This window comes from Engraulis encrasicolus, chromosome 3, assembly GCF_034702125.1.
Source record: "Engraulis encrasicolus isolate BLACKSEA-1 chromosome 3, IST_EnEncr_1.0, whole genome shotgun sequence".
Classification (NCBI taxonomy): domain Eukaryota; kingdom Metazoa; phylum Chordata; class Actinopteri; order Clupeiformes; family Engraulidae; genus Engraulis; species Engraulis encrasicolus.
Genome location: NC_085859.1, coordinates 20,298,600 through 20,311,110, shown reverse-complemented (window position 1 = coordinate 20,311,110; position 12,511 = coordinate 20,298,600). Strand labels below are relative to the sequence as shown.

At 46.8% G+C, this 12,511-nt stretch overlaps 1 protein-coding gene across 2 annotated transcripts in view; it reads left to right on the top strand.

The window, feature by feature from the left end:
* Positions 1 to 3,878: 3,878 nt before the first annotated feature.
* kat6a (K(lysine) acetyltransferase 6A) overlaps positions 3,879 to 12,511 on the top strand; it is a 39,564-nt gene continuing 30,931 nt past the window's right edge. Inside the window, exons 1-2 of one of the 2 annotated variants that reach the window (XM_063194954.1) lie at positions 3,879 to 4,051; positions 5,700 to 7,172. In XM_063194954.1, coding sequence (XP_063051024.1) covers positions 6,462 to 7,172 — 711 coding nt within the window. In that variant the 5' untranslated portion in view covers positions 3,879 to 4,051; positions 5,700 to 6,461. Of the gene's footprint in view, positions 4,052 to 4,296; positions 4,635 to 5,699; positions 7,173 to 12,511 lie in introns of those variants that run through there. The other variant, XM_063194955.1, reaches the window with a different exon arrangement.

Here is a 12,511-nt window from a genome sequence, read left to right as displayed (position 1 = left end):
TCACTAGTCATTAGTCATTGCTGCCAGCTAGGGGTCCTTACTTACCAAGAGGACCAATGAAAATATCCACCCACAAGTACTCTAGCAAAGGTTAAGCAAAGTACTTACACCGCAAAAATCTGCCATAAGGCTGATTTATGTATGCAAAAACACAACAGTAATTATGTACTTAATCGTTATCTTAGATTATAGGGTTAGATATTTACAATATGAGTATTGCATGTTAATGCATGTAGGTTGTTAAACTAAAAAGACATTGTAAAATAAAACGTTTCCAAAAAAAATAAAATATTGATGTCTATTTCCTTAACTGTATATACATTGCGGTGTCTATGTTTTCTTTGGAAATAGTACTTTCATACGCCTAGTACTTTCATTTGTTCGCATAGATTAGTGGTGAATTGTGGAAAAGAGTGTACCGGTAATAGCACAATGTGGTTTAAATCTTTGTCTTAGTCTGGCTGTGAGTGATTTGTGTTGCGATAATTTACAACATTATAATGGCTGTAGTTCTTCTTGGACAAACTCCCAGAAGCATTACACCCCAAAGCCAAAGAACAGTTTAGCTGTTGGCCTCCCCGAATCAATATCCATGCCATATTCTGGTAAAGATACAGCCATGGGTTACAATGAATTGTTGCAGGCAGTAGGCCTACAATCCAATACCGTAATGGTGATAACACCACCCACTGAATAGCTTGGTCTTTGTCATCCATCTACACTACATCTTAACGCTTGTCTGGCCTTTTTAGTGGTTTCAGTGGGCTCTCGTATTTCTTATTTGCTCACACCTGTTACACACACTGGGCATCAAGAGAACCACTGGCCATCAATTACAACAAACTACATGTTCATAATCATAACCACCTGCCATAACTGTCTGCTTTTAGATATCTATCAGCTGCATCAAAACAATTGCGTTAAAATCTCTCTGTGCACATCTGTGCATAGATGTGTCTCTTTTTTCCTGTTAAACATCATTTCTACGTGTGGGTAAATGTTAGAAGTGAAAAACACTCTAAACCAGCCTGGAGACACAAAATGTCACTGGTTCCTTAATAATGAGACACACACAATAGTGCTTTATTTGGATTCTGACAAAAAAGACGTGCTATGACAACCAGGGTACAGCAGATGTCATGCAGACACAACATACTTTGTTCATGTCAAAATGTGTTGGTGTGACAGGTTACGGAGACAAAGAATATAGGACTATATTCAAAAAATATTTTGTCTATCAGAATAATGGCATGTACAAGTTCAGTTTTACTTTCATTTTGAGCAATTTCACTGGTCAGACAGATGACTTCATGTAAAAATGTTTTCTAAAAATCCACGTGAGATATTAAAATGACAAAATTATTCTGGTCCAACACTAAATGCATTGTAACATTTCAAATGAAACCTTAGCTATCTAATAACATCTGTGTGGGAGGCCTATAGATTTTCCCATTTATGCAACGCAGGCTATCCTAAATGCATGCAGGTTTGAACAAAGAGAAGTACAAAAGCAACAGATGCTGAGGACAAACTCATCACGGGCCAAAACCTTACCTGTTAGTGCTGCTCAAAGGATTACAACTTCACCCCCCCCCCATGGGATACAATAGCTACATGTCAGTTGCCTTACTAACATCAGACATTTTGTTAACACCCTGAGGTGAAACAACAAATCCAAAGCTCTTTGATCTTGTCAACCCAATGACCTGCCTGTGTAGGTGACATCTGGCTAGTGCCATCTGAAAGGTTTTTTGATTGCAAATAAAGAAATAAACAAACATGTCAAAGTTTCAACATGTACAGTCAATCAAAAACTAAATACAGCATCTCATTCACTAAGTCAGAATGTCGCCACAATCACGTATCACAATAGTGTATGTATCTAGCTGAAAGACCCAATGTTAAAATGGCTATGTTCACGGTCACGCAATGCCATGTGAAAAGTGACCAATCAGGTCACTTGTGCAGGGCCCAAGGAGAGAGGGGCCCAGACTTAGGTCCAAATTAAATTGTTGGTGGGGTGACTTCATGGGCCAAGCCAAAGCTGCCAGTGGCCCTGTTGCGAGTTCTATTATCTTCCAAACAGATACACTGGTGTTTGAAGTTAACAACTCAGACACACAAATCTAATGTTCAATATGGTGTAAATTCCTTGCGTATTTTAAAGAGCGAGAAACAGCTGATAAACTCACAAAACAAACATCCCAGAGGATAAGAAGCAGGCTAATATTCATCAGGGAGGAATAACAAAGGCAACAGAGGGAACCATTAAGTCAATTAGCATTTCCCCTAGTGCCTGCTGTCAGAAAAAAAACATGTAGGCCTACTACACATCTGTAATAGAGACCACAGCTTGACAGGTCACATGTAGTGGAAACAAACACACATGCAAAATGTTGTCATAATGTGTTTTCTTTGCACTAGGCCTACTTGAGTTCTTCATTTAAAGTTGCTATGGCCAGAATGAAGTCTAATAGGCCTATGCCTTCTTTGTCCGCTGTATGTGGAAAAATATCATGTTCATCATGTTATTTGTGGCATTTAGTCCTACAAAGTAATTTATGATAATTAAAAAATAGGCTACTGAATCTATTGCATCAAAGTTAACGATAAAGGTATGAGTAAAATTAGGTCTACGAAGTATTTTCATATTTAGACTTGTGAAAATTGATATTTGCATTGTGCAAATATCCAGGCCTGATCTTCATATTGCCATTTAAATTATCAAAATTTGCGTCGATGCTTACTTCCAGCCAACAAACAAATAAACGTCATTCACAATGTAGGCCTGTATACAATAGGTAAACACCTGTCCTGCATTTGCCATTTTTGACACCTGTCCTTTTATCACGGATGATAGGCTACAGTAGCCTACTGTGAGTAATTTACGAACAACTGCTTTCCCCAGAAAAATAAGCAGAAGTAGGCCTGGAAGTAAAAGAAAAGTACTCTAATTTGGCCCACAAGCCAACTTGCTGTAACAGCTATGTAATATTACAGTTGTAGGCTATATTATGAATATATTTCTATAGCCTAAGCAAGGGGACATAGACTAATTAAATCCACATGCCAATAAAATCAGAGCTGTTCCCATTCAGACATGGCATAAGTCACTGCGATATCAAATTACATTTAATAACCTAATACATTTGGATTGGCAGTGTAGCGACAACTCGTGGACGGTAAGTGTTTCCCCAACAGCCGTTCTCCAGGCAGATGGTTGATCGGGGGAAACGCTCTGACTATGAAATGTAGAATAGGGGAACATGTGTATCACCTATCATTTGAACAAATCTGCATAATGTTCATGCTTTAGTTTAGGCGTTAGGGAAATCTGCGTTTCCATGAACCATCATCATGAATTTGCGCGCGCGTAAACACCTACTCTTGGCGGTAGCCTATCAGCGCCAAACATAAACATCTAGTTCATAGCTTCGCTATGGACACTTCCTCTTGTAACTGTGCCGTCTCTCCCTTCCCAACCGAAATGGGGATGTGTCATTGGCTCATTTTCAGCTAAGGATTGTAAAGGAGGAGGAAGATGTGGATACAGAAAACGCGCCCAGTGGAAATGGGGGCTACGGAAACAGGGGCTACGTTCAGATGTTAAACACCCTCCAGCATTACCACCACCTCCAATGCTTTGATTTGTGTCTTGTACAGGGGTGACGAAAACGAAAAAAATAAACCCAGACGCTCCCTTAAATGTAATGCGCGCTCACCCATCAGCGCACCAACCCTTTTCTCCTCCTCACCATCTGTCCCTGTCTTCCATTTCACATGAACAACAGAAATTCACCCTTCACAACTACAACAGAGACGATCCCTGTCTCAACCCTCTTCTCGTTCTTCCAGTTTTGAGTTTGAAAGATGTAGACGCTCCCTAGGTCTGGCTGTTTCCCCCCTCCCCCACCATCCAGGCTCCTGTTTCACTCAAAGATGGCGTCAGCTCCGGAGCCATTGGTCTCTGGCTGCATTTTTGGGCTTGTTGTTGTCTGTGTTTCGAATGATATCTGGCACATTCTGCCCGGCAACTCGACAAGAAATTCCGGTAAGTAACTGTTTAGCAGGTGTGTATACGTAAAGGTCCTCAGTCTTTCTTTGAAAGGCGAACTGGACCCGTCCTGCCTTTCTGGGAGCCGCGAGAGGTAGAGGGAAAGGGGTACGGAGAGATGAAGACCGCGAGGGGGGGTGAGGAGGTTGGTGGTGGAGGGGGGTGAGTGAGCCGAGGCCTACCTCTCTTCAACGGCCTTGTCTTCACCGCACCGCAGGCAGTACGTGGGAGGGTGGGTGATAGTAAGGAAGGAAGTGGGTAAAGGGGAGCTTAGAGCCTTGTATAAGGACGCATCTTGCGGGGAAGGATTTTCACTCTTGGCCGAGGCTGCAGCAGGCCGTGCGGCCATGTCAAATGTAGCGCTAAGTCGCAGCGCTCCAACAGGAATCTTTATTTTTCGCCCTGACTCGCTAGCCTTGGTGGCGACTAGTACGCTAACTTGCATTGTGCTTTTGTAGGCCGCGGTTTCTCAACAGGGCTTCACTCTGCCTATCAGAAATGCATTCAATCCAAATTATTCTTACTGTCTGTTATTGTTCGAAAACGCGGTTGTTGGAGGAATCACGTCATTGTTGATCAGGTCTGTGGCTCATTTCCCTAGTCCAAGATCACACGTTGTTGATGTTTTGTACCATTCTGGCGCTAATAACATCCATTCGCGGGAAGATGTGTCGTAAGTTGAGTTCGCTACAAGCTTGATGACCAACGTAAACAGTCGCGCAGAGTGGCAGTCGTAATGTGTAAAGAAGTACTTTATAAATCATGTAGTTGTGGTCTGTCATTCATCTTAGTAGTTTACAAATGCTAGGCCTAGCATTTGCCTTCTCAGTTGCTATGTATAATTGTATATTGTTATTTTCGTTACGCCAGTTCATACATGGACAGCATTTTAACTGTAAAATTTACTTTCATTGTCTTCCAAACTATGTATTAGTTTTACACTTTCAAACGGTTTTAACGGACACTGTTTACATCTCACGTGCACATTGTTTGTGTACATCGAGTAGTGTATTGCAAAATAGGGAATGCTGTATGACGTTAGCAAATGACATTGTTAGCAAAAAAGAGGATTTCCATTGACTTGGTCATGAACATTTAAATGCTCAGGAATATGTTTATGTGTAGAAAGTCTATTGTGAGTTGTATTTAGCCTGTACACGTTTTTAAAGACTGGGCAACAGTGTGAGGTCAGTCAGTCTAGTGATGTGCAGAAGAGATGCTAAGCTACCCAAGATGACAACACTAGTACAGCTTTGGGAAGTAGCTTTTGTTTATATGGTGGTATCTCCCAGTTGCCGCTTTTTAGTAGCCCTACAGCAGTAAGTTTTGGTGTAGGATGCAGTGCCACAGAATCCTTGCAGGGAGGGGTTGTACCATAATTACATGTGCGCCCTAACAGGGAGGCTCTAATGCATCCCTGTAAAGTATGTGCGATTTAAATAAAAAGTCATATTTTATGTCACCGACGTATCATGTTGTAGGGCAGGTACCCCACATTTCCCTGAGTGCATACATGTTATATCCCCTGTTTACAGGAATTACTGACTCCCATATCAATCATCTGTATAAAGTATGCAATTTCAGTGACTTTTGACCTTTCTTTTTCTTCTCTGATCAATGTGTTCTGGTATTTGTTTACCTTCAGGTTACACAGGCTGCTAAGGTGTAATCGGAATGAGAATGGTCAGCTTCTGTTGAGCCACATGGTGTGATCTGCTGCTTTGATCTGACCACAGAAACACTCTGCATCCAAGGAAGAAGAAGGTGCGAAAACGAGGAGTTGAAAGGTGGTGGCAGCAAAAGAGCGAATCAGTCCAACCAAAAACCTGCAACCTTTGGTGTTTACACGTCAGTCACAGAAGAGGAGGCCCCTGACATCATTTCTGATATAGCATCGGATCGTTTCTCAGGTGCGATGGTCCGGCAAACGGACCCCACTGAGGGTCAACCTCACTGACAAAGAGATTTGAGTTTGGACTGGGGACTTGTGTGGGGGAGGGATTGTTTCTCTGATTCCTCTGGTGTGAGTGTGACTGGACTTGGGTGAGCGGGAACTGACACTCTGCCCAGCTCCACCTGTCACCTGCCTCCACATCCGTCCCTGTGCTCCGTCCACCTCATCGGGACGGGACGGGGAGGACGGGGGTGTTGTTTTTCCAGGGGTGGGAGGGTCGTGGGGGGCCAGCCAATGCTATGGTGAGAAGCTGCTCCCCGTCCACCTGTTCGCTCTCGAGCTCCGAAGAATTTTCTGTTCGGCCGCGGGACAAAGGATAGCCTCCTTGCCCCTGGCTGGGGAGTGGGCTCAACGGTGCCAGAGGGCCTAGGCCCAGGCCCAGCCAGCTCTTTTTACCTGTGCTAGGTGCGTGTAGGTTGTCCTCAGACCACCGCCACCAACCAAACCGCAGCCATGGTGAAGCTGGCCAACCCGCTGTACACCTCCTGGATCCTGGAGGCCATCAAGAAGGTGAAGAAGCAGAAGCAGCGGCCGTCCGAGGAGCGCATCTGCAATGCCGTGTCCATGTCGCACGGCCTCGACCGCAAGACGGTCCTGGAGCAGCTGGAGCTCAGCGTCAAGGACGGTTCCATCCTCAAGGTCTCCAACAAGGGGCTCAACTCCTACAAGGACCCCGACAACCCGGGCCGCCTGGCCCTGCCCAAGCCCCGGGGCGCTGGAGCGTCTGGGGGCGGTGGAGGTGGTGGAGGAGGTGGTAGTAGTGGTGGTGGAGGAGGCAGCAGCAGCTCAGGCTCACACAAGAAGCCCGGGTTGGACTGGAACAAGCTGATCAAGCGGGCGCTGGACGGTCTGCACGAGCCCGGCGGCTCCTCCATCAAGTGCGTGGAGCGCTTCCTCAAGTGCCAGGCCGACGTGGCGGCTTACCTATCGGGCAGCAGCGCGCTGGCGCCGGGCCTCTTCCACCAGCAGTTGCGGGTGGCGCTCAAGCGGGCCGTGGCCCACGGGCGCGTCCTGAAACAGGGCCCGCTCTTCCGCCTGGCCAGCCGCAGCCACAGCCACTCCTCCCACCACGCCTCCGCCGGCGGCCACCAGAACGACGGCACGGGCTGCGTCTCGCTCGACTCGCTGCCGCCGGTCCGCCTGCTGCCGCATGAGAAGGATAAGGTAAGATGCCTCAACTGGAGAAGCACGAACACACCTGCACACCTCACCTGTTTTTTGCTGTTGTGATTTTAAAGAAGCAGAGTGTAAATACAAAGGAAGTACAGTGGTCCAGAGGGGGCCCAAATACATTTCCCACAAGCTTCGTACTGTTTGGGACGTGCACACACAAGCATGCACGCTCTGCACACCTTTTTCAGAGTGTTTTGTTGTTCTGGTATTAAAGAACCAGAGTGTAAATAGAATAGAAGTACAAATAAAGGCTCTGGGGGGATCCAAGCAACAAATGCAATTCCCACAGGCTTTTTATTGCACCACAGTACATTTTGAATTGAAACATGCGCGCACACACACGTCAGTCCTCTGAGGGAGGTGTTCTCATTTGTAAGAAGAAGAACAGTGTAAATAGAATTGAAGGGTCCAGGGGGTCCAAATAATAAATACATTTACTACAACTTTGTTATTACACGACAGTAGTAGACAAGCAGACACCTTTTCAGAGTGTTTTGCTGTTCTGGTGTTAAAGAACCAGAGAGCAAATCTAATTGTAGAAGGGTCCAGGGGATGGTCGAAATCGGAGTTTAAGCCTGTTCTAACACAGGGTTGCACAGGTTAACAGGCTACTTTTTGGAATGTGTACCCACACACTGTGTCACAGCATGTCCTAATGGTAGCAACGAGGTGACAGCCACATGCTGAGACATCATGACCCAAATGATCCTGGCTATGAATATGGACAATGCATTTGTCAGAAGAACTAGGCAACACTTAGGACTTAATCACTGAACAAGCACGTCTGAGTCTGAGATAATATTCTTTTCAATAACAGGACGACAAGATCCAGATTAAGGAAATGTCTGATGCCAAAAGAAGTCCTTGGCACTATTACTCTTCGATAGCTTTTTTCATAGTGACGTTGGATAAGTTCTATTTAGAAGCACAGCTCAAGACTTCTGGTTTCAGGCAAAAAAAGATGCCCGTACCACCGGAATCAACTTATACATGCTGCAAATGCATTGAAATGTTCCGTGTTCAAAGGTGTGTGATGGCATGTGAAAAAGGCCCATTCTGAATGCTAGGCTCCTCTCTTGTGCACGTCTAGTTTTCTACTGTGATGTTTTCACCTATGCGGCCCGGGTCACTTCCCCTTAGTGCACGGCTCACCAAAACAGGAATGTCCCGTTTCTTCCTGAATGTCTGTTATCTGATTTTGTTGTTGTGGAACCCAGTGCAGTGGCCTTTATGATCTTACTTCTTGCCAGCACTGTTTACCAACTTACTTGTGGTAGCTGCCCGTGCAAGTCAGAGGGAAATAAGGAAGCGACTAGGCGATAACGCCTGCTCCTGCTACGTCATGACAAAGGTAGCTCTCTCCGAAGGGAAGCACACACATTGTGGAAACACGCCTTTTATTTCAGGCCTGTTGTTGTTGAGCTGCTATTCACTGCTGTAACCTTTATGACTGCTCTTTACTCCTCTCTCTTGTTTGCACTTCAAACCAGAGTACGGTAGTCTACTGTAGTGCTAGTAGCAAGCAGAGGGGAACTCTTTAAGAAGTAGTTCAGCATTGTGGTTGGTCGTGTGGGTGGGGAGCAGTCACCCACTGGCTAGGTTGGCTTGTATTCAAAGATGCAGGTCAGTTAAGTTGAAGGCGAGTCATGTCAAATAGTCAGTCATGGTCATATCCTAAGATTTTAATGGTCAGCATTTCTACTTGCAGCATTTAGTGATGCTCCAGCCTCCACAAGCCCACCGTGGTGGTTAATGCTGTCTATGCACTGAGTGTGAAAATGTGTGCAGTTGTTGTGTGGGTCTGCATGAATACTTCAAGAAGTGTGCGTTGTAATGCATGATGCTGACCTACTTGCACCTGTATTGTTCCAGCACAAGATGCTGATGTCGTCTTGTCAAACACCTGCACATGGAAATCCGTTTTCTTGTCTTGTGGCATTGCTGCAAAACTGATTTTTGTCTCGTGAGTGAATCACTGCCGTTTGTATACTTTGCTGATGTTTGAGAACTTGCCGGTGCGTGGAAGCATCTGCTGTCAATTGCAGTCTAGCAGCCTTGTCATGTAGTTGCATCTAAAGGCGTGAACAAAATCTTGGGTTCCATCGCTCTGAAGCCCCTTTTTTTTAGGTTGTGTGCATGGTACTCTATAAGACACTACAAGTTACCGGTTGGTCCGTTTGAAAACGTTATGCTTTTTGGAGGGTTTGTTCTTTACGTTTTTTTTTCAACGTTGCTGTATTTGTATGCAATGTGTAACTACTGACCTTGTTTCAGTGTTTGACCACTGAGCGCTTACTTTAGCTTATAACGCATGCGTGTACCTACCTAAGTCCTTACTGGGACAGTAAGCCAAGCCACGTCCACCTGCAAAAGTGAGTTTTGGAGGCAAAAACGTGGAAGTGGTAGTAAGGAGATGGTGCCTAAGAGTTTCACACAGGTTTAGCTGCAAACGTCTTGTTTGGCTTATAGTTGTTGGTGAGTGGTTGGTTGGCTGCTGTCACCTGGCGTGCACTGCCATGCAGCCTTAATCCGGCGGCAGTCGCGTGCAGACAGACATACCACCTGTGCGTGCAGCAGCGGCACTCTGGTTGCGTGAAGACTATGCACCGGTGCTCCAAGGTCAAATTTACACGCGCTGGCACGGTTGCCAGGGTATAGGATATAGGACGGGGTGGTGTGGAGGTGGGTGAGCTGACTGATTGGACTGAGAGGGAAGTGCTGCAGCCTCAGCAAGAGTTCATCTCCCATACAGTGATAGGCAAACCTGAACGCTGAAGTTACAATCCATTGGCATTGTCACTTATTCCAAAAGCACTGGTTTTAACCTGTCCAATTGTCCTATTGATTTGGATAGGTAAAACCATCAATTCAGTGATGGACAACCTGGATTGGCAATCCACTGCCTTCTAATGCACAGGTTTTAACCTGTCCAATTGTCCTACGTGTACAGGTAAAGCCATCAATTCACTGATTGACAACCTGGATTGAGAACCTTACAATCCAGTGTCAGATGTATTCCCAAATTACCTGGTTTTACCTGTCCAGTTACCCTATTTGGCCAGGTAAAAAACAAGGTCATTTTAAATATGTGGCAACACTGGGTTACTGGGTTAACACATGGTGCTGTCGGCTCTGGGCTCCCAAGGAGGGTCCGGGAGGAGAGGGGTGTCGTCAGCTGTCCACCCACTACCACTTAACCACCACAGCCACAAATGTTCACAGCCTCCGCGTGAAGCAGGTAGCAACAGTCAGCCAGCAGCATCAACAACAACATTCACAACAAGCCTACAACACAACGCTAACAAGCTCCTGCTCCAACCCAACACCTAAAGGCACTGAGACGGGTGACAGGGTAGAGAGAAGGCTGAAGAAACATTTGTTTTACCCCCTCCTCACGGGCGATCAAGTGTAGCTGTGCACAGCCATCATGAAGCAGATCGCCAATTCGAAGGAGGAGCTAAGGAGAGGTGTGTGTGTGTGTGTGCGTGCACGTGATGGGGGTGGTTAGCAGGGAGGAGGAGAGCGAGTGGGTTGAAGAGAAGTCATGGAGAAAGAGAGATAAAAGCAGAGCACCAGAGAGAAGAAGAGTAAAGGGAGCCAGCGGAGAGGAAAGGAGGAGCGCAATGGAGTAGTGGAGTCAGTGAAGACGAGAGGAGGTCAGGAGAAGGGTGTGCGTGTGTGTGTGTGAGCGCATGTGCGCGCGCGTGTTGGGGGTAACGTGTGGGCTCTGCATCCTGCTGAGGCTGGCGACCAGCTGCAGAGCTGCTCGCTGTCAGGAGTTGTCAGGAGACGAGCGAGCGAGAGAGCGGGTGGGAGGGAGAGGAGGACGGGGAAGGAAGGAGGGAGGCAGGCAGAGAATCTAGCAGAGAGGAAGAGAGGGGGACTAGCAGACACACACACAGATTCTAAGAGAGAGAGAGAGAGAGAGAGAGAGAGAGAGAGAGAGAGAGAGAGAGAGAGAGAGAGAGAGAGAGCGCAAGTAAGTGTGGGGCAGAGAAAAGAGAGCGGGTAGGAACGAGGGAAGGAGGGAGGGGAGTAGGAGTGGAAAAGAGCGGGAGGGAGAGGGAAGGAGAGAGAGAAAACGAGACATAGGCAGGCCGGGAAAAAAGAGAGGCGGAGGTAGCGTCACTGCTAGTGGTGGAGGAAGAGGCTAGTCATACGCATGCTCTGTGCGTGTCTCTGTCTCTTGCTTCCTCTTTCTCTCTCTACCTTTCTTTCGCTCTCTCTACTCTCTCTCCCTTCCACTATCTCTCCCCTTTCCACCCCTGTCTGTCTCTCTCTCTCCCCCTCTCTCTCTCTCTCTCTCTCTCTCTCTCTCTGTCTGCCTCTCGTCCTCCCTCTCTCGCTCCCTCTCTCTCCCGCTCTCTCTGTCTCCCTCTTCCTCCCTCTCAGCTGGCTGCTCTGTGTGAAACAAGAGGCAGAGCACAGCAGACACGCAGGCGACAGGAGCCAGGGAACACACCCACTGCTGTAACCCGATAGACAACAGGCAGCTTGGCCTCTGTGTCCACTCCCCAGAGCCACAGCACACACCCACATGCATGTGTGCACACTCGGCAAACACACATTCTGGCACTCTCGCACACACGCACACGCGACACACACAGACACACACAGACACACACAGACGTGCTCTCTCTCGCGCGCACACGCACACGCACACACACACACACACACACACACACACACACACACACACACACACACACACACACACACACACACACACCGTACGTCCCCATGCATGCTCCCGTGATAGCTCTCGCATGCTTAGCTGCTTACTACACGGCATGCACAGGCTCAGGACAACACAGATGCACACTCACGCCCACACGCCCAGGATAGCTCTCGTATTCTTACTATGGCATGCACTGGCTCGGGACAACACACAGACACACAGATTTCACCTGTATGGATATTGTGTGCACAGAGAGGCACACCCTGTTGTCAATACTTAGCGTGCTGAGTACATGCTAAACCACAGAAGCACCCCCGCAGACCAAACTTGCCAACACATGCTGCCTTTTCCATATGTCTACACTGTATCACCCACACCCCTACAGCTGTGCAAATTCATTGTCCCTCTCAGTTTTTGTCTGCCTTTCAATTCATGCGTGACATGCACACATGGACAAACCAACCAGGTCCTAATACACTCATGGTGTGTGTTGACATACATTTCTGTGTTCTGAATATCATCTTAGCTCAAGTTCACACTTTTGCATCTGAACACTTTTTTCCTGAATTCAGTATTCCAAGAAAGCCTTGGGTTTCTGGGATATTTCTTGGGTTTCTGGGATATTAAATGCACAATCCATATCCGTGTCTCC